Below are 22,844 nucleotides of genomic sequence, written 5' to 3'. Positions count from 1 at the left end.
TTACTTATATTTACTGAATTCTGTGAAGTTGTTGAAACTTCAAAATGACAAGTTTCACAAGTTGAAAACAAGTCAATCATGTCTATATTTTCTTAAACATGTTAAGAAAACAGAACTTACAGATTTCTTATCTTAGTCATTGCCTAAATCTTCTATTTCATAATTAAGTGAGTCAGGCGAACATGGTTTACTGAAGTTGCTAACTCTAGAAATAATTAGGTAATTTTCCTTGTCATTTTTAAGTTGCAACAACCTCACAAAATGAATACAGCTAAATTTCGAGAAAACTTAGCAATTTAATCTAAAGTAAACATAAATAAGAATTTAAAATAATTACATTTACTTTCCTTTGTCAAGGCAATTTGTTTCCAAGATTATTTTAAGTAAGATCAACTTGTCAGATTTTAGTTAACATCTGGTTTGGCAGCTCAGGATGTCATAAGAGTTACAATTTATGAAGTGAATGTCAAGTATGTGTGGATTATACACCAGCAAAAAAATATTAAATGGTTTGTTAAACTCTCAAAAAAATATGTAAGTCATTAGAGTTTTACAGCATGTTTATAAAATGAGTTTTTCCATCAGCCTGCAGGTTCAAGCAGCAGTTACAGCTCTCCAATGTAGCAGCCAGCAGTGTTCATGTGTGGCATTTAACCGCTGAGCGAAGTGGGTTGTAGTCGTCTGTTTGGCAGGCTCGCAAATCACAGGCATGATTAATGTAGCACAGTGATTTGTACAGGTAATATCGCTCCTGCTTTACTTCCCAGCTGTGCATTACCGTGCTAATGTGACACTTTATTGATCCCTATAGGGAAATTTTCTTTTCACAGCAAGGTCTAAGTGCAGGGTCAGTAACAGGAGAGCAGCCCTGCAGCTGGTAAAGATTCTGTGTCGTGTTGAAGGATGTTTGCCGACACGGGAGCTTAAACTCGTGGCTTGTGGTTGAAGGACGGTCGCCAAATTCAATATGCTGCCAAATGCTGACTGAAGTATGTTGTTTAAGTATCAGCATGTTTACAGTAGAAGCATATTACCAGTCTGACTGATGGATTTATGTAGAAGTTAACATTCATGTTGTGGAGTTAAAATTTAAGCAATGTTTAATTAAAGTGAATTATTTTCATACATTTTGTATCATCGGTCTCAGTTATGATTAAATTACATTAATTAACTTGGTAGTAGTTAAAATTAAAAAAATAAGAGTGAATAAAGAAATAAATAAAAGTGCATTAGTATAATATACAACAGATCCGTGCTGAATAAAAATAAGGGGAACATAGATATTAAATGCACAAAGAGTGCAATGTGATAACGAGGAAAAAAATGTAACAGTAAACTGAATAAACATGAATGAAAGACATGAAACAAGCAAAATCACAACAAACAAAAATTCACAAACCCTTTGAATTCTGCTATAGAAATGGTCCACCAGTGCCCATATTGGCTTTTTATGCTTATCGTGATGTAATTTCTGGCTCTCTTCAAATACTTCATATTCCTAAAATCTTTACCAACTAAGCAAAAAAGGGTGCGTAAGTCACTAAATCATAATGACTGACTTAAGTATTGAAACTGTGTCATTAAATACAGTAATACAAAAAACAAACATGTTTTTCATTATGTTTTACGATGTAAAAACAAAAGATCCATTCGATTTTTAAATGTAGGAAAATAAAAATTAATAGTTGAAAAGTTATTTATTTAAACAATGTACATTATTTTGTTATTGAGATATATTTATTTTTATGAGAAAAGTCCACTGGCATTTGTGATGGATCAATCCATTCCACTGGTGCAACCGCACATTTTCACGTGTTTTTGCCCCGTACAAAACATGATGCAATTACGGGCATAAAGTATGATGGCATAAAGGTCAGAAGTCTTAGCTTCATGTTACAATAAGAATGTTCTAGCTGTGATGGTTTTTATCTTTTATCGATATATATAAAAAGGATTATGCAATCTCTTGCAGCTATTTGGGGATACTCCTGGGGAAATTTCAGCGTAATTACAGCGAAACACTACGACTGCACCACACGTAAAGCAAGGTAACATAAGGTAATGACATGACATCTATAGCTTTGTATATATATATATATATGTACATATATATATATATATAAAAGCATTTAAGGTAAAGTGACATAAGGGAATGATGTGATGATGTTGCAAAGACAATGAATGTACTGGTTATTATGGCTCTTAATTAAGATCTATTTAAGCAGGATCATGCAAACAACCGTGGGATGTCTTTTTTTTTTTTTTTTTTATGATAAGTGATGATCCGCAAAACAGTCCAGTCTAAAACGAAAAGTCAAAGAGCAAAAGGTCAAAGAGCTAAAGCATGACATTAGATAAAAAAGTTGTTCTGGCAGGTTTGTTTACAACCTGTTTGACTATCTCACAGCTCACGTTCCTCGCCCTGTTGGATGTCAGGTAAAATATGTTATCAAAACTGCCAAACTAGAGAAAAGCAGTGAACAACCCCCCCCCCCTTAAATTGACTGCAGATTGAAGAGCAGATTGCTGTCACAGAATGATCAGCAGTGAGTGAGCAAGGGACAGATTGAGTCATTAACTTTAAAGAGCTGAAAAGCTCTTTTTACAACCATTGACAGATTCCGAATAAATGACAAATGGACTCATAAACACACAACAGAGAGAAATTGTTGTAACGTGATGGTCCATGTAATTGAGTTGTATAACCCTAAATGTTTCACACTTTCTATTTCCAATAAAATAAAATTAGATGTTGCCCAGCACACAGTGAAAGAGAAAAAGAGACAGGAGCAGAGAAAATAAGTCAGAACCATCTTGCATTCAACACAATTAAGAGCACAGTAATTTAGCAGAGGTGAGAGGACTGTAATCAACATGGATTATATCAGAGGATTTGATGGCTCCTGCACGCTGACATGATTGATTAAGCGAGAGGCTTTTAAGGCCTCTCGAGGGTCTGCTTGTGAATGCATTAGAAACTGTGCTTTTGTCAAAGTGCTCCCTTCAGTGTTTCGATGGAGAACAGTTGCTCCCCTGAGACTTACCGTGTGGTGATGTCTCTGTGTAATGGTCAAAGACATAAGAAAGAGATTTATTTTGTGTAATCCTCTTGAGCTACTTTAATTTTCTCCACAATAAGATAAAAAGCTGGAGTCTTAATGGCAGCAGACTGAGGTGTTAAATCCAGAAACAAATCAGGGAAATGCATTTAAGTTGGTGTGTGCTTCAGTTGGGTCAGCAGTAATCTAAATATCCGATTTGTCACTAGTCATCAAAGGATGTGTCTAGCCTACAATTCTGTTTCTAATATTTAATTAGCTACTTCGACAAGACTTGTCTGTTTAAATATCTATGGGCCACATAACAATGAAAAGATTGGAAATATGCAGACTTTTGCTGGAGAACCTGATAACACTTGTTGCCCTGGAAGATACCAACACATCAGTGGGCTGAAGGGAGATGATGTGATGAATAAAATCATGGTTATAATTGACCCTTCGCTAAGTCCCGCCACTCAATGCAGACTGGCCAATCATAGCGCAGCACTGAACAGCTCTGACAAAAGGTCTGATAACTACACAGCTTTGCCCCATAGAGATTATCATGCTCTTGTTCCAGACTTGTGTTCATTTGCAAGTGCTCTCCTCTGGCGTCCACATTAGCAGAATTTGAAAGTAAAAGTATTAGTATCATATAAATAAAATCATTATAATTATGATTGAATGAAGTGCAGAAACAATTTGGTAATGTGAAGGATATAGTGTGTGATATGATAAAAACTATTTTATTTTAAAACTCGATGAGTGATGTATGATTTATAACAACTGTCATTACAGCTTCTGCAGCTGCAACAACACAAATAAATATACATAAACTCCTGCATCAGACAAGCTTTTTGAAAATCAAACCTTTTCCATAACGGATTCAGAGTCTAAATCCTGGAAGCTTAGTGACCAAAGTGTTTTTATACTGCTAATGCTCCACAATAAGTACTAGAGTGCCTTCTCTAAATCTCTGCTACTGTTAAGATCTGTGTGGACAGTTGGCAATAAGGGGTTAAGCCTTTAATTCTCACACAGTTCAACAGAGCATTGATTAGTTTGGATGGATGAGGCCACTGAGGCGAAAGTTGGGTTGTGGAGGAGGCGATGATGGATGGAGAGGTAAACGGGGTGTTTGTATGCAGATAAAACATTTTGTGCATCTTCCGATGTTACATGTATGTATGTGTGTGTGTGTGTGCTGTAAGGTTAAATGTGCCTCTGAGTGTCTCCTGCACAGGCAATTAAAGCCGCTCACACAGTGATTTTATAGACACATTTGTGCCGTGACTTAATGGCGCCTGTTGCCCTCTAACCTCAGCAGCCTCACACCCACTCTCCGCTCCCAGACCCCCTTTCCCCTGTCATGTCTATCTGCTGCAGCCTCACGGACGAACGATCACTGTTTCTTAGGTCAGGTCACTAAGCCGCCTCTCTACGCTCTAATCTTATTATCAGCCCAAGCTGGCTTTAGCAGGGAGGGAGACGGGATACACCAAAGTCGCATACAAGAAGACATCATAACATGACCACTGTCCTTTGACTCGGCAGACAATCGCATTACAGTGGAGAAATAAACCTGGTAGTAATGAGCGTGGAGAGTCTGTCTGGTTGTGAACTGGTTGAGATCTATGAGCAGTCTACGCTGTACATAGATTTCTTTTTTTTTTTAAAAAGTTAGAAAATTAAAAAAAAGTTTTTTTATAATATCTAATAACCGTAAAGCGATAAGAGACTTTTGGAGCGTATACACATAGATGGATTACGGAATGAGCCTACTGAGGGCAGGACCAGGACCTCGAAGAGTGAAGGGGCTTCTCCTGGCCTTCATCAAAATGATACCATTAAAATTACTGACTAGGAGGAGACTCAAAAAGACCACAAAAAGATGCAAAGGAACTGTAAAGAGACACATAATAACAACAAAAACAAGCAAAACAAACACAGAGAAACAAAACAACCAAAATATGACCTAAAAGACACACAAAACCACCAAAAGATGCAAAACAACAAAAATCTCCAAAAGGGCCATCCATTTTTAAATTCATACATGGTGAAAACTGCCGAGCTAACCTTTGTTTTAAAGCCATTTCTAAGAAAACTGTCTTCTAGGAAGAGAAGCTGCTCCTGAGGGCACAAACTATTGTGCGGGCCTTCAGATAAACCAATTAGGACTAAGTGTAAACTGCTGCTGTCCCCTCACCCCACCCAGCTCTCTCAAAAGAAGTATAATACACCTGGAAGTGCGTAGAGGTACTCACACCTATGTATATTTTTTGTGTACTAAAGAAAAATGAACTCCTTGCTCAACTTCAACCCTCTTTCACTTTCTCCTATTTTAAATGAATCATTCTCATTCTCATCTCTCATTCACTAATATGCTTTAAATGCATTTTTCAATAGAAATGAGCATGTATTTGTCAAAAAGATACCCTGACTGGTTACAATAATCTTGTCCTCGACTGTGTATCGCTCTCCATAAGTGGGAAGGTTATCAAGAGAACTGTTTGCCACAGCGTGGAAAACTGGTGGGCTGACAAACAATGCCAGCCAAAGTTTAAATGAGGTCCAACTGAGTTGAAAGAGTCACAGTTATTGAAGTGCTGAAACTTCTGTAACAACTTTTTGTTTTATTAAATCATCCAGTATTGAGGACACTGCTGCAGCGGTGAAACATGCTGCAATGTAACCACTCTGGGCAATAATGCACTGTCAATGTACATCCTCAAAAAGTGCTTGTTTTTGCCACTGACAGGCTCAGATTATCATTCAAAAAAAAGGATCCTTCCAGAGCTCAACCGTTTCTTAATGAGTAAGATCTTTTTTTTTTCTAACTAGAAACAGTCCCGAAATCACCATCTCCAAAGCCACCAAACTCCATTTAAATAAACAATAATTTTATCATCTTAATAAATAATTTATTCAAAGTTGACAAAAACAGAATGAAACTCACAAAAGCCGTCTCAGCTTGTTGTTTGTTGGCTTATGTGTTGGCTTTCTACTAATGCTGTACATGAGTCAGATTGATGCCGGTTAAATCGGATTAGGCTGTTCAATACGAATATTTGACAACTTGTTTTGTTGTCTATACAAAGTTTTAAAGCTTGAACGGGCCCCATGGATCATTCAGTGGGTGAGCTAAATTCACATCACCTAGTAAACAAGCTAAGGGCACCAGTGGATTACAAATGCGAAACAACAGTTGACTGAGGGTCTCTGGCTGATGATTCATAGCTCAAGCTTTCAAGAGGCTGCCCTACTAAAACTATTGTTTATTTCAATGAAGTCTTGTGGGTTTGGCGATTTCAAGGCTTTTTATTTTTAAACAAAAAGGATCTTACTCTTAAACAAAAAAGCTTATTTTCTTTAGGAATCCTTTCCATAATGTTGTCAAACACTTGTTATGCCAATCTGAGCCTGTCAGTGGCAAAAACAAGCACCCTAAGTGCATGTCAACTGATTGTGTGTAATTGCCCAGAGTGGTTTTATTGCAGCATATTTTGCCTCTGCAGTGGTCTCCTCAACGCTGTACAAAAATCAAAAGCAGTTTTTCCATTAGTCAGACACAAAAAAATCAAAGGCTAGAAAATACCAGTCACCCTTTAAGTATATCCTTTAATTCCACAGCATATCTTTTCAAAAACTTTACTTTTGCATGCTCCTTTATTTTATTCTTCAAATCTGTGATTTTCAAAGTGAAAAAAAAAACTTTCTGAGAAAGCTGTACATCCTTTTTTATTTCAGCACTATTTCTGTAACTGCGGCAGTTTCACTAATTTTCTCATTTCGAATCAGCAAAGACACATAAGTACGCTGATTAGCAGATCTAAATGCACGACAGTCGTCTCCACTCCAGGATTTTACCGAAAACATCAGCTGTATCTCTGTCCAGCCTTTTTCCTTCTTTTGAGTAATTAGACAGTTTCAGTGTGGAGGAGAACACATGAATAATGAAACACTGTCTTAAATGCTACAAACCCAGCAGATGTTTTAGTCTGAATCATTGATTAATCACAAACTGACTTGCTACAATATGAAAATGGAGCGCTGGTAATTTTAAGGGCATGAAGAGCTATTTTTTGCCTTGACGCTGAATAATAATAATTCTCTTTGATAAAGTTATTTGTAGCAACTTTATTCTTTTAAGCTCTTAAAAGCAGCTGTTAACCTCTGCTTTGTTGTCTGTCAGTACTGTGACTATGAAACGCACTCTGAAACAGAGGATGTGAAAAATGTTTCACTTTTATCTTCTGTCGTCTGAAGGCATATTTTTGATTAAATGTCAGAACAACAACAAGCGTCAAAACAACAACATTTACGCTTACATCTATTCATGTGTATTTCACACTGTCCCATCAGAAACCACGCTATGAACTAATAATACAATTAATGCAATTAACAGTATCACAGTCACAACAATAACAAAACAAACTGAAAGCAGCAAACAGGGGAACATCAATTCCATTCAGCTGGAACTAAACACCGTGTTGTAAAATACCATCAACACTAGGTCTGCATAACAATTTATTCAGTCCATAAAATGTCCGCAAGTAGAGAAAAAAAAGCAACTAAAACATCAAATAAACCTATATTATGCAGACCAGATTTTAGGATCTGAACTAAAAACAGATCTATTCATCCACTAAGCCCATCAATGCCTCTCCAGAGGATACACCACATCCACAGCTGTCAGTGTTCCCTGAGCATGCTCTGCAAAGTCAGTAGACAGAGTAACGGATCACATTCTCCTGAAAGACCTTAACACACTGCAGGTCTCATCGTAGATCAGACCGGAGATACACTTTACCGCAGTGAGACATACAGTAAATAATGAGCTTGGTCATTTAGGGTGACGCTTGGCATCGAGTCCTTTTCGTCTTCTTCTCTGCCATTAAACCTCTGATTAGTTACTCTATTCAACAGAAACTTCTTTGTTTAGTTTATTTTTAAGTTATTGTATTTGGAGTATTTTATTGCTGTGAAATATAGACTGTTAAATGGTTACATAAAACAGTGTTTCCCAGCTGGTTCAGCCACAGGGTCCAGATTTGTCCTTGGTCATTAGTTCAAGGTCCACACATGAGATTACCACGTATTCAGTTTTACTTCACAAAACGTAAACAACGCCTAGGCTTAGAACATAATGGAAAAAACATATTGCAAGACTTAATTGCAGTTACTTAAAACTTAGCAAATAAATAGCATTGCAACTACAAAAGTACACAAATGCTGGAAAAGCACAAAATGTTGATAGGCCAAATTATACCAAGAACACAGCAATAAAAGAGTAGCTGAATAACAGGAACCTGCATTTCAAAATTAAAGCCTTGTGCCAGGAATTAAAGTGTGCTTCTGACAAACTCGGCACGTTCAGGAATCACTTGCAGAATTCAGAATAGGACCGCGACCCACCAGTTGGGAACCACTGATATAAAACATTTTTCTGGTAGTTGTTCTATGTGGCCTGATTACTGGATTATTAATGGTCATATTAGCCATAAAAAGCCTGGCTTAAATCCTGGAGAATCTTAAAAAAAGCTGAATATTGAGGCTGATCGTGGTTGATCCTTAAAGGTAACTTCCTTCCCACAAAAACTCCACTTTATTTGGTAGAGATTTTATCCCCAACGCCTGAGGGTACTCAGCATGTTCAGAATCTAACGTGGTAAAATTAATTAATAAACCGCCTAGTCCATTTCACTGGGATTGGCTCCTTTAAGTTTGATAATGTTAGTAAGTAGCTCTGTTACTAAAGGGAGTAACTGTAAGGGACTTCTCATTCTTATTTATCATCTAACACCAATAGAGTCACATTTAGATGACTGGGAACTCAGCAGATGTAACATTTCATAGGAATTTGTCAAGCTTTAATTAATTTCATGTTTCTCTAACTCCTGTGAGTGTCCGTGTGGGACCGACATGCTGTATATTTCTTTTCTTTAATCTTCAAGAAAGTGTCTTCACATATCTTGACTGTAGATTAAAGGCAGGGCGAACACAATATATCTTCAGATGCAGTTTTTCGGGGTGGAATCATTTCTCATATGTGTCACCAGTTTGAGAATAAATTCAGTATTTTAGTGGCAGACTCGATACCAGAGAAAGTTTATGACTTCCACCTTCCCATCTGAAGTGAAGCATATTTGATGTCAGAGCTTTGCCGGTAAAGGTGCCATGGTTACTGGGCTTATCAGGTGTGAGCAGGTTTCTTAGAAGCAGCTGTGTTCGCCAGATCAATTTAGAATACCAACCAACCTCTGGGCCTAAAATAGAAATGAGCAAATTCCCTCCTGGAAAAAAAAACTATGAGGTAAGACTCGCTCTATAGATCCTAATAAATGTAACTTAATGCATGACTGCCTGCTGCCACGTTTCTGACAGAGATACAGGAGAGTGCCTCATAAAGCAGGTCATGTTTTTGGCTAAATTAATTTCAGGATTGCTAAATATGACATTGTTTTAAAAAAGCTATTTTTCAGCACTTGCATGACTATTTCAGAGTAGTTTATAAAAGTGATGATTCAAACAACTTTTGCCACCCAGTTACTGCATAGGCAAAGCGCCTGTTAACACAGATTAAAATTATTTAGTCAGACTGGATGCAAATACAGTGCCAGAGAAAGTTAAGTCATGGAGTTAAAATGGATCTGCATTTGTTTAAACCTCATGACATGTTTATATTCAGTAAAAACACCTAGCTAAAACAGCTTTTAGTTATTCATTACGGTACAGCTTTTAAAATGCCCTTATGAAACAAAAATGTCTTTTACGAAATCAAATTAAATCATATAAAACTCTTATGAAAATGAAGACGAAATAAAATTTAATATTTAGCTGAGTTTTAAGAATTTCATTAATAATTTTACATACTGTTTCACTTATATAAATGTACTAATAATGTACAATTTTGTTTTCGCTGTTGTCGTTCTCCCATTTTTCAAGAGTTGAAGTTAAAGATCTAAGCCTTTTTGCATGCACACAAAAGGCTTATTTCTCTTTAAAAATGGGCCTTTGTTTAAAATTTGTTTAAATCCTTGTTACTGAGCACTCTTCCTTTTCCAAAATACTTAATCTACCTGACAGGTGTGGCATATCAAGATACTAATTAAACGGTAAAATTTATTGTAAAAAAGTTTTTATGCTCGCATGAGGTGATATTTCATGCGATTCAAGAAAAACATATTTTGCAAACCTTTCTTCGCTTTTATAGGTCACATGATGCTATGGCTATGTGGTTGTTGGTAAGAACTGGCTCCCTCATGATGCAGCAGGAGCTACAAGAGGTGTTATTGCATGACATAACTCTTCAAAAGTTAAGCAGGTCATCTGTAAGTTTTGAATCCACAATTCCTGTAAAATCGTGTCACCTTTCACAAATTGCTCACACGTGGCAGCTCCCACGTATATGGGGCTTGCCTTTCCATTATTGCTCGCATAATACGCCTGTATCGCCTTCGATTGGAGATAATGATGGCTAGTGCGGTGGCTGCAATAGAAATAAACCTGCTGATGTTTTGAACATCCATTGCCATGCTCCTTGCAATATTGTGTATATATATTATTGTGAGAAAAGTCATATAACATCACTCGGGGATCTTGGTCAGCTCCCAATTGTGTTTTATCGACATTTTTAAAATATTGCTTAATTTTTTGCACAAATCTGTAATGGAAACCCGCCTAGAGTTTCCTTTTATTGTGACCATCCCAAGGCGCACCTGTGTTGTAATGATGCGGTTTAATCAGCATCTTGTCAGGTGGAAGGATTCTGTTGGTAAAATACTCACTAACACAGATTTATACAAAATATGAGAGAACTAAACCTTTTGTGTCCATAGAAAAAATCTGAAGTCTTTCACATTCATCAAAGAAAAATGGGAGAAAAACATAGTGTTGCATTTACATTTTTTTTTTTTTTTACAGTATTTCAAGTTTACTTTGTGTTTGTGCTGGCTGTATTTTCAGAGTCCTTGTGTTTGAATAAATGAGCATAATCCTTGATCAAGTTACAAAATCAACAGCTGAACTAATTTAACAAAATCATCTGTCACAAATTTCTTGTTGTAGTGAGTTGGACAACTGCTGCCCAGATCTTTGAGAATGCACCAAAGCATGAACCACCAACACTGAAAAAACACAGCAGATAACAGAGGCAGAAATAAACATTGCAAACCTGCCAATTTTAGTGTCAGTGACAACATGAGAAACGGTTGCATGATAAATAATGCACCATATTTCACTGAACTTCTACATAATCTGTAAACCGGAGTTCCATGGAGATGCAAAAAAAACAAAATCCTTTTTGCATTTGATCTACATGCTTTTTGTTTGAACTCCTGCACAGCAGCCGCTGTGTGTTTTGATCATATTTCCTGTGTGGAAATGTTTGTCTGTCATATAGATCCGTTTCTCACTAACTGGGAAATCGAGATACAGTGTAATTTCTTAACTTGCTGGTGTGCAAAAATAAAAATAAAAATAGTAATATGAATCTCACCTGGACAGTCCTTGCAGAGAGGCTAGCATTAGTGGTGATGCTGAGGAGAAATTCCTCGTATCACATCCTCCCTGGTCATACTAATGACATTCGGAGAGGCTTATAGACAGGAGCGTCACCTCAAGTGATGCTGAGGTCATTACTCTGCCCGGCTTCAATTCTCAGTCATCCCAAAGAGCCAATTATCCCCAGTTTTGACAGATCACCCAGATTATAAAATACTGTTGAGCCTCATATTCTGCTGGGTAGCTTGTTTCTATTTTGAGCTTCAACACCCCTGAAGGTATTAATTCTAATGGCAAATTGCCTCGCCTCCAGAGGGGCCAAATAGAGTGAGAATTTGATCCACAAAATAAATTGATGTTATAGCTGTAATAAACACTTGAGGGCTCGAAAAGGAAGTGAGGGGATTTATGGAACCGACAAAGACCATTGCCGGAGGGTTTGGTGTAGAGGTCGGCCGATAGTGGTGTTTTAAAGGCAGATTTGATAACAATAGTTTGGAGAAGGAAAAAGCCAACAGCTAATTAATCAGACGAGATCACCCCAACAACCTGCAGAAAAAAAGTGACAGTACTGTAAATAAACAATCTTTGACTTCACTAGAAACTTGATAATTGCTGAACTGAACATCAAATGCAAGTTAATACATTCTTAAATAGATAAATAAATCAAGAACTGAACATTCAAAATCCTTGATGGGAGTGATTTCTGTTTTTTTTCTTAAAGTCAACCTGAAATCTCAACATCATGGTGGCAATGATAAAGGGGAAACATCAAAATGATTAGGATTCATCCTCCGGGAACTATGAATGGTTGTTAGAAGTTTTATAACGATCCATAGTTGTTGAGTAATTTTAGTCTAAACCAAAGCAGTGACCAAACTGAAAATGTCATGGACAAAAAAAAACAGTAAAAAAAACATTTGTAGTTTTTGAATACTTAAGAGAAAATGACATACAGAGGCACAGCGAACGTAGTTTTCTGGAGAAACATGGAGAAACAACTGCAGCCCGTGCGGTTGAGTTATCCATCACAGGATTGACCTAAAGGACCTTCTTTAGCCTCAGATAACCACGATTGAAGCCTTTAAGGCCAGGATACACCTCAAACCACATGACTGCATTAATCTGGCCACAACAACCCTCCCCTCCATCTGGCGAGACAGTCGAGCAACGGGAGAAAGGAGCAAAGAAGCCTCTCACTCCTCAATGAATACTAATCTCTCATCCCTGCTTCCTTATGCTCCAGTTCACAGGGGGAAAAATCAGGGACCATCACCTGCCATTTTAAAACTAACCTATCACCAATACAGCATGGCAGAAATCCCATACAACCCTATGACAACATAGAAAAAAAATCCCATCTACCATTGCTTCACTATAACAGCCCAAGAGGACTAGAATCTCTGAGCGTCTTAGTGCAAAACTCATCTGCTGATACCACACAGCCCAGCTCCCACCTGCACTACAAAGTCAAAAGAATAAAAACATTTTTTTCCATTACAGACCAGCAGATTTCACACATTTTACCCTTAAAAATCAGTCTCCCTCTGTGGATAAAAGCAAACATTTTAAAATGCTGATGAAACCGTTTTTTCGAGTAATTTAAAAGAAAAGAGCCTCTGTCAGAGTGGAGCAACCTCCTGCAATTACATGCTGCTTTTCAGTAAGAAGAACAGAGTAAATGTGATGAGTTGTCTGAAAAATTAATTTCAGCAGGTTAACGTTGCTTTCACCAGCATTAATAGGATTTCTTTGTCTCGAACCTCAAGATAAACGCCTCTTGGCAAGTGTTGCTCGTGACGAGTTAGCAGCCTCGCGTTTTGTGTGTTTGTGTGCCTGCTCTCTGTAGTTCACACACTACCCAGAGCCATGGTCTCATTTAAAGAGGGAATGTACCTCATTAGTGTGTGCCATTTTCCCAGGGTGCACCTGGGCTAAATCATCACGACCCTCGCCCACGCCTGGGGTGTAAATCTCACACTCCTCCGAGTTGCATCATTTATGGGCGTGATCAACAGGGGAGATAAACTGACAGTGAGTACAAACATTTGATTTGATTTTTCTTTGCAGAAGGTCTATGATTCAAACACTGTCAAGGTGCAGCAGCTGGGGGGGAGACAAAAGAGCAAAAATGACTGTCCATTTGGCCAAGTTGGAAGATTTAAAAAGCGCCCTGAGTGACTCATCTCCTCCGTGAACAAACCGGACTGGTCACCAGTGGCCACATCATTAGCTGTATAAAAAAGGAGCGTGGGAGGAGAGATGACAACAGGTGAAACAGGTGAAGGCGCATCGATATTGATGTTTATTTAACGAACAAGCTGCAGGTAAAGACGGATTTTATCAACTAAATAAAAAGAGTATATAACAGCTGATTTTTTAAAAGCCTTTGTGGTACAGTCGTCATTGAAGTATGTTAAGTGTTACAGCTTCGATTTACTTCATTCATGCTAAGAGGTCGTATCTCTTGTGTTTTTCTGACTATACATATTTTCCTTTAAACACTAAAGGAGTATCTGCATACACCTACATCAATTTTGTCCCTCTGCACTGTTGAAAATAAAGCGTTAACCTCTGAGGTTAATGTACATTTCATTCCCTGTGCTTTGTCTGTTACATTTCTGCTTTAACTTAAATAAGAAAAACTTCAAGAGTTAAATGCTCACGAGTTGAACGCCTCACTTGAGACAAACCAGCTATAAGATAGAGTACAATAGTGTGCATGAAAAAGCAAGATACATCTGAGTTATGCATACTCTACTGATGTAAGCCTTGCTCTGAGTGATTGCCTTTCACTCTGCTTCATTGTAGGTCATCTGCTTTCCAATATACCATCACTAATTAATTTTTTTCTCAGACAATGAAACTCATTAGACAAATATTGATATCACGCCTGATTGGTTAGACTGGGTTATAAGCAGAATTGATAACTTTCCTGCCCAGTTATGGAACTTAATTTCCTTCTAGTTTAATCATGATTCAACCAAAAACATGACACTCTTGGATGACTTCTGGATACACACATTTTCCCTATGGTCACAGTTCAAGTTGCTGCTTTGAAGGTTTCTTGCTGAATGCTGTTATTGGACTGTTGGTGTGATGCAGTACAGCAAATCACTGATGCAGTACAGCACCAAACATCAAAGGGAGCTATTCAGCAAGAAAAGCACTGATATGTTTGAGAGAACATAATGGTGAACACTGTGCCACATTTTTCTGTCTTATGTGGGCGAAACATGGATGGTTCATTTACAGTTTTTCCTCATTTGTTTGAACACATTTGACCATTCAGAGCTTACATTTTCAGAACAGTTCACAAACAGGCCTAAACTGAAAGTTTCTGGCCAAAATGACAACACAAAACAATAAAAACATTATAAACCTGCAACAAAAGCAAATATTTTGGGGAGCTAGCGTAGTATATAGTACAGGTGCCTCATGTACAAAGGCAATGTCTTTGCTGCAGCGGCCATGGATTTACCACAAGCTCGTGGCCCTCCGCTGCATGGCATCCCCTCCTTCTCCCCCCTTTTACGCTTAAAATCTGTCCTGTCCAATATAGGCAAAAATACTTGACACAACTTTTGTCAAATTCATATATTCTTTCAGTCAATAATGGACTACAAAATACAGCTATCAATATAAAGTGGTTCAGCCTTTTAACACTGCCTGTTCAAGGCTGTAGTATTGTGATGTTATGCTGCCTCACCTCCTTCACTGGGATTGGACAGTTGGGCAAAAAACTGACAGTGACGAGAACAGTATTTTTACCCAAAGGTAAACATTTTTCAAGTCTTGCAGAGAAGAAAAAAAACACAGAATAGATGCTGATCGTGTCACTCCGCTGCTGTTGTATGGAAAGTCGTCTAAATATGCAGCACTCCTATTGCAAAGACCTAAAAAAACAAATAAAAAAATAAATAAAATAAGGTGGCCTCATGAAAAATATGCCTGAGCAGCAGCCAGCTGCGACCGAGCAGCACTTCTCACGCAGACAGTGTGACCCAGGTGTAAGAAGGTGATTCTAGTGTTATAAAGCATGTCTTAGTAATCAAGAAAAACTGTAACATGCATGAGGTGCAAAATGCTCACAATTATACCACCTTATAACACCAAAGAACCTGCTGTTTGTAACTGTGAGAACAATGATGGCATCAATACTATAAACATCTAATTTTACTGTAATAGTGATGGTAAATGCAGGAGAATATGACACTGTCCCTCGATTGCAGCTTAATTTGTTGTAAAACCTTCCAAGTTTATATAACTGAAAGCAAAATTCTGTGCTGTGTCAGTGTCGAGATGGATGCACATCCATCAAAGTTAACTGGGCACATTCAGATTGTTTTGATCACCTGCCTCAAAGTCACATTAGCTCAATGAGCCGGCACGCAAAGCTTCAATCAACACCTGTCAGCCTCCACTACTGTAACTGTCTCTGCGTGTAGTATGAAGCTGAACATGCAGCAGCTTTGAGTTGCAGGAACATAAAAATCTGAGCACCGCAGTTGTGCTCTTTATTGTGTGGTGAGCATGAGCCAATTAATTTGACCTAGTTTTACATGAGAGAATACTTTAGGTAGCGCCGGAGCTTTCTGCCTCCGATCAGCGTCTGTAGCCTCTACAGGGGGCTTTCTGTGCATTTGTGGCACACCGAGTGGACCGAATCAATTAGGCTCCCACACACTAAGGTATGCGTCACTTTAACAAATGTTGGAAACTGGTAGCAACTCGAGTCAGAGGCGATAAATTCAACTCAATAATGTGACTCACACGATGTGTGGCATCAGGCTGTTTTCTAAGCGGCAGGTTGTTCCGGTGACGAGGAAGAGCATATCCGCTTTGAATGTTTTTTAGATTATTATCCTGCATGAAGGGAGAAAACCAAAACACTGCCACTGAGAAATCACACACTGTAGCTCAAAGCTGTGTCCTCCGCCACCCAAAAATATCTTCTATTCACAAGTTTACTGAGCCGCTTGACCTGTTGATAAGAAGCATCTTGCATCCAGTGAAGTTTATGAATTCACTTAGAATTAGATTTTATTCTCTGAGAATCAGACACGAACTAGCAACAAAACAGCTGGTAAAGACTACAGACAGCATTTGACATTAATAAAAATGTAAGCTGATGTGCAGTAACATTATCAACGATTGAGAATGAAACATGAATATTACTTTCAGTCTGCGATCTTTCATGTTACATCAGAATGAATAAGGATTACTGTCAGCAGTCAACTTAAAGTCTGTGTGAAGTGATAATTAAAATGTGTTCTGAGTTTGTCACATCACAGAAAGATGTGTTGGTGACTTGACCAAATTTGAATGAGCAAAAAAATCGCCAAGTATGTAAAAGAAGGTCTCAAAATCAAGAAAAAATGCACAGTATTGTCAGATCTGAAACGGGACTATGCTAATGATGCTTCTCATTTTTATACTGCTACATTGCCAGGGACGGGGTTATGCTGAGTATAGCTCCAATGCATCATCGAGCTATGGTTTTAGGCCCGCCCAAAATATCTTAAAACAGAAAAATGGTGAAAAAACAGTCAACCATCTTACTCCACAATTCAGTACTATATAGTAAAGGGTATTTGTAAGCCTGTTGGCTTAAGGATTGTCACTAAGTCAGTGACTCCAGCTTTTGAGTGATTCCGTTGTGGAGAGCACAGGTAGCTGGTATCAGGTATCCCTATACTGCTCTACCTCATAATGCCGAACTGGCGTACAAATTTGCACTGTGCAAATTTACGAGTTCAATCACATAATATTACAACTTTTTTTCTCATAATAGGAATGGGCTTGTTTAGCTTTACTGCAAAACTTAATGTACACAGTATCCATTCATGGGCTGTAACCTTGCGTTGACGAATTTCAAACTGGACAGTCGTTGTGTTTTCAAGTCGATTTCAACTTGCAAATTTCCCAATTTCCACCAACGAGGAAGGAGCAGAGAACACGCTAGTACCTGAGAGCCCTGGGAGCTGAGCTAGCTAAGTTAGCTAGCTTGATATGCAAGTGTTTTTAATTTAAAAATAAAAAATAATATCACAGGTAACTGCACTTTAATCTGTCCCCTGGAGGACCCTAAATTTTAAATAAAGATGTACATTTGAGGTCCATTGATGGATGAGGAATATCACATGATCAACTAAAAACATCCAACTTTGCTTTTACAAAATTTAATTTAAAAAAAACTTAAAATGTCCAAAATAACATGACAGGTAGCAAAGTCAAAAGTCATAATATTGTGAGATTAAACACATAAATTTGCGATAAAAAACAAGTCATAATATTACAAGATTAAACTCATAAATTTACAAGTAGAAAGTCATAACATCATGTGATTAAACTCATATTTACTAGAAAAATCAAGTCAAAATATTATGAGAATAAACTCATAATTTACATTTAAAAGAGTCATAAATATGAGATTAAACTCAAGAAAAAAAGATTAAAAGATTAAATTATAAAATTTCAAGAAAAAAAGTCACAATATTACAAGATTAAACTCGTAAAAATACAAGAAAAAAGTTTAATATTACCAGATTTAACTCATATATTTACAAGAAAAAAAGAATAATAATTATAATAAAAAGAATAATATTATGAGACCCTCACTTCTCATTAAACTATGCAATGCACTATAGCATCAGCTTTTCATTTATACATTATTAGTTTCATAAAACATTTAACGCGAGCATTGCTGTGTAGTGTCAGCTATTCAATGCTGAGCATTCACACCTGTGGTTTTTCAGAAATTGCACTCTTTAGTTACAATTACTTTTCTAATTTACCCATGTTCCTTCCAAACAGACTGCATCTGCCCCTATATTACACACACACTTTGGTATATAGGAACACAAACTAAAAGGCAGCTGGATTCACTGCTCCAGTCTTTGACTTTGACTTGTGCTCTTTCAGATATCTTCAAGATCTCTGAAAGATGACTGAGACTGTTGATTGCCGGGCCAGCCAACAGGAAGCTTTGCACTAATGGTTAATTTTAATGGCAGCCCCCTGCCGAGAACGCTGTTTGTTCCGGTGCTGGACGACAACCAACCAATTTCTTGTTTAGTTAATCATGCGATACATAATCAGAATTACCCTAAGCTCTGTGAGTTATTCTGTGAAAAGGGATATAGCTGGCTCGCAAACATCAGCTTACACCAGCGCCAAGTGGCTCCCGCCTCATTACAAAGCAGCCGTCACTGAACACAATCAGCCGAGGACATGACAATATTTTAATAGCCGGGCCGAAGAGACAGGCATTTTCACAAGAGGTGGGGGTGAGGCTGGCACGCTAACAAACTCCTCACTCAGACTGCTGGGAGCCAAGTCACCTTGTCACTGTCCTCGGGGCCAGTTTGAGCTATCTGATGGGCAGCAGTAATGTGTTTGTGTGGTGCGACCAGAATGTAATTTACTGCTGTCAGTGGTTATGAAATGTTCAGCATGTGTGTCAGATGATCAAATATGAAAAGGCTCCTGCAGGCAGCTAAGTATTTACAGATTTATTTTTGTGTTCAGTAGCCAATTAGATATGGTTCCTCTCGTGTAAAGCTAATGATCTGCTCTGTTTCATCAATACAAGCTGAGTCTACTTCGCTCTCACAGAGTCGGACAGACGTGCAACAGTCTTCTTAACTCAATAACTATGACATTTCTGACAGACAGGATTGGTTGTCTTTTCTGAACGGGCTGAGCTGCTGTCAGATATGTGGAAAGAAATCCATCACGCAAATGAAATGAAATCCATTTGATCATCAGAACAGGAAGAAGTCACTCGCCAGCGAGACGCAGACTGAATTCATTCATTTGTTTCATTCCATTTAGCAGTTGCTCCAAATCAAAGGATGGCATGTGTAAAATTCACGCCACAGTGGTTCCCATGAAGCTCATACAAAAAAAGAGATTGAACGCCAGGTGTCCTCTGCATTGTTAAAGGACATCATAAGTCATGCCAGCACTCAAAAGTGGGTTAAACATGGATATAATGTCCCCTTTCTGTCTTTTCCAGTCCTGCTCCTCAGTGAAACTCGAGTTTTGAACCAAACAAATCCTGACACAAAAGACACAAGCTGCAATAATCTCTGGTTTCTGCACAGGGGGAAAGCCAACATCTGGCTAGAAATGATGCAGCAGCACAGATGACAGGTACCAGCCTTGAGGGCTTCTTTGAGTTCTGAATGATGCAGATTATGTGTTGATAAGAACAAGCAAAACATTTAGTATTTAACACATCTTGTCAACATTTTTGCGTTTGCCATCAAAGCAACAGCATCCTCAGTTTTGCTTTCAAGTGAAATTTTTACAGTCCAAACAAGACAATATGACAAAACTCTCTTTAAATCCAAATTTTGTTGACTAAAATACATGCAAAATGGTCATTTTTTCATACAACTGGTGTAAATGTGTTGCATTATTGATTATATTTTTCTGCCGAATTATGTGAAATCAATGTTGATCTACGACTTCATAACCAAACAAATGCATGCAAGCCATACCTGTAAAAAGCCAACTTTGAGTTCAGGACTTTGAGCCTATACGACCATTAAGTGATCCAAAATGTAAGCAGGTATTGTCTTGTTCAAAATCTTCTAAATTGACATCCTCCTCCTTCAGGCAGATTCTCTCACTTTTATATTATTTCTGACCTCATATGGGACATTAAGCATCAAAAGAAAGCCAAAAAAAAAAAAGAGCAACAACACTTGACTTCCTTGAAATTCACTTCTGAGCATTCAACCATGCAACAACATTATGCCCTCTTAAGATGAAGAGTACTCTGCTGTGTGCTTAAAAGGGGACCTCTGGTAAAACCACAAGCAGCAGCAGCCACAGCAATAAAAATTACATATTTCATGAATTGTCAGCGTGCTTGCTCCTGCGTTTGAATACAGATTTTGCTAGAGTAAAAAAAAAAAAAAACAACACGGCAGTGGGAGGGATTTTCAGATTGACACATATTTGGCATCTGAGTCGACTAATAGCTGCTCCTGACTGCCAATGATATCAGTCAGAGTGATGCATTTCAGTTGCTTCCACAAGTTCATAGCCTTTCAACATTGGGGTGTGGGGGTGGGGGACACAGGAAACAGGAGGTTCGGGGGGTTCTGTCAGGATATTTTGAGCACTTAATTTCTGACATTATTGTGAAATTTTATGCACAACTTTTTGCACCAAATTATGGTATAAATGTCTTAAAGTTTGTCAAAATAAAAGTTTACTCTCATGTCTTTATCAGAGGGGACAAATGCATTATATTCTAAGGGACTGTTCTTTATTTATAAGAGGAGGGGAGTGGCTGGGGTGTAACTTTGATGTTTGAAAGCTAAAGAAAGCCTTCGATATTCACTCTTGTCATGCATGTTTAGTGAGAGGTTTATTTTTGGCCAAAATTTAAAATGAGATGAAGAATGAAGTGATTTAAATGAAATATAATAATTTTATGCCTAGTTTTGTTAATGTTTTTGGTTTTTGGTTTTTTTTTTCAAGATGGAAGCGCTGCTCACACATAATGTGTCCAAGAACCATCACAAATTTGAAAAAACAAGGATTATTTCTGTTTTTACCATTTCTGGCATTAACAAATGGTGTAATTGATGGTGTTATTTATAGAAAAAATGTCTTCCAAACCTTGGAGGGCATGGTTGCTTTAAAAAATTGCTGCAAAATAAATTAAAAAAAAAAAAAAAAAAAAAGTTGTATGCCCCTCCCCTAAACCAAAACTAAAAATTCTAAAAGTCCCTCCGCAGTGCTTTAAAAAAATATTTGATTTGCCTCCCCTTTTTTCGCATAACCTCTCCCCCTCATAAATAACAAACAGTCCCTAAATATTGAGGGGGACATGTCCCCCTGCTTCCCCAGAAATCCACACCTATGCATTTACAGCCACTCAGGATTTAAATAATGCAGCCTGTGTTAAAGGTCATACAGCTACAGTACAAAACGGTGCTTAATTCACTGTATTGTGTATTGTTTACTGATTTAATTTATCACAATTATCCCTTAAGACTCACATCAGCTTGGCCCTGTATGGAGCAAGTTGGCTAAACACAAATTCTGTTGTTTTATTGACTTTCTAATTGGTTCAAAAGTGGCAGCTTGGCGACAAGATACTTCTTTATTGTTTTGCCCTTCTTGTTTTCCGCATAAGTGTCGTTTTAAACAAATATTTATCACTTTGCATGACACAAATAAGCTGCCAGTGGACTGTGGTGTCACTCCCAGGCTGCCACATGCAGCAGCAGCACGCGGCTTAGTGCCCGTTGAGTGAATTAATTGGCTTACCTTGTAAAATCCACATTAACATCAGTATGGCTCGAAGTCTTGTCTTTATCTCCATGGCGCAACATCCACCGGCTGCTCCGGCACACAGGAGCTTCTTTTGAAGTTTGACACCAAACACTTTCTCTCTTCGCTCCTTCGACTGCTGCTTAATTGTCTTCAGGTAACAATTAAGTGTCCGCTGCACGAGCCGGCCAGGCTGCAGGTCAGGCGTCCTCTCCTGTTCCCAGCACGCCTGAAAGCAGCGGCTGACATCGCAGAGCGCACCGGCGGCTCGCTCGCCTTCAACTTTACAAACCACGGGTTGATAAAGAAAGAAAAAATGAAACCAGTCAGGTTTTCTTCTTTTCTGTTTTCTGTGTTGAATCCAACCTGCTTCACTTTTGCCTCTTCCGTGCGTATCGCTCCTTGTCGTTCAGCTCTCACAGTCAACTGTAGGAGCTTATCCACCTGCCTGCTGCTCGGTGACGCCCCCTGGCACCTAAACCTCAACTGCAGCTCCTCCATCAACAAATTATTAGGCTGATAAGCCATTCATATAAAGACTTTTTTTTGTCTTTTTTAATAGACAGAGTGACATTGGCAGAGTGACAGAGTGACACTGTCACTGACAGTGACAGTGTGTGTGCCAAAAAACTTTTGGGTTACCTCTCTCTTAATTTGTGACTGCTTGTGGCCCTTTAGGGCTTTGTATACTCCTCTTTTTTTTCTTTTTTTTTATCAACAATGACAGACATGTTAATTATATTAAAAGTTTTTACTTTAAGTTGTTTTGTCTAGAATATAGTGAACATGTGAGAACAAATGTTGCATCAGTCATGTAAAAACCTCCAACAGTAGACAGTATTCTGTAATACAAGTGTAGGTACAGTATATTTTAATACCTGAACAAAAACTGTTGAACAAAGACAATATTGGCAAACAAAACAACAACAAAAAAAAATTACAAAAGGCTCTTACTGTTTATTTCTGATGTGTCGAACAGAGCCTGTTAGAGCTGAAGTTTACCATTGC

At 38.0% G+C, this 22,844-nt stretch overlaps 1 protein-coding gene across 3 annotated transcripts in view; it reads right to left on the bottom strand.

Annotated features, from left to right (window-relative positions):
* esamb (endothelial cell adhesion molecule b) overlaps nt 1-22,302 on the bottom strand; it is a 52,146-nt gene extending 29,844 nt beyond the window's left edge. For 2 of the 3 annotated variants that reach the window (XM_088079037.1, XM_088079038.1), the window contains exon 1: nt 21,834-22,302. In XM_088079037.1, the coding sequence (XP_087935163.1) occupies nt 21,834-21,888 (55 nt within the window). In that variant the 5' untranslated portion in view covers nt 21,889-22,302. The remainder of the gene's footprint in view (nt 1-21,833) is intronic. The other variant, XM_042487235.2, reaches the window with a different exon arrangement.
* Nucleotides 22,303-22,844: the final 542 nt, after the last annotated feature.

This window comes from Plectropomus leopardus, chromosome 6, assembly GCF_026936395.1.
Source record: "Plectropomus leopardus strain MGB_pleo_1.0 chromosome 6, ASM2693639v1, whole genome shotgun sequence".
Classification (NCBI taxonomy): Eukaryota; Metazoa; Chordata; class Actinopteri; order Perciformes; family Serranidae; genus Plectropomus; species Plectropomus leopardus.
Note: the sequence above shows the minus strand (reverse complement) of the source record. Positions and strands in the feature narration are given on the sequence as shown.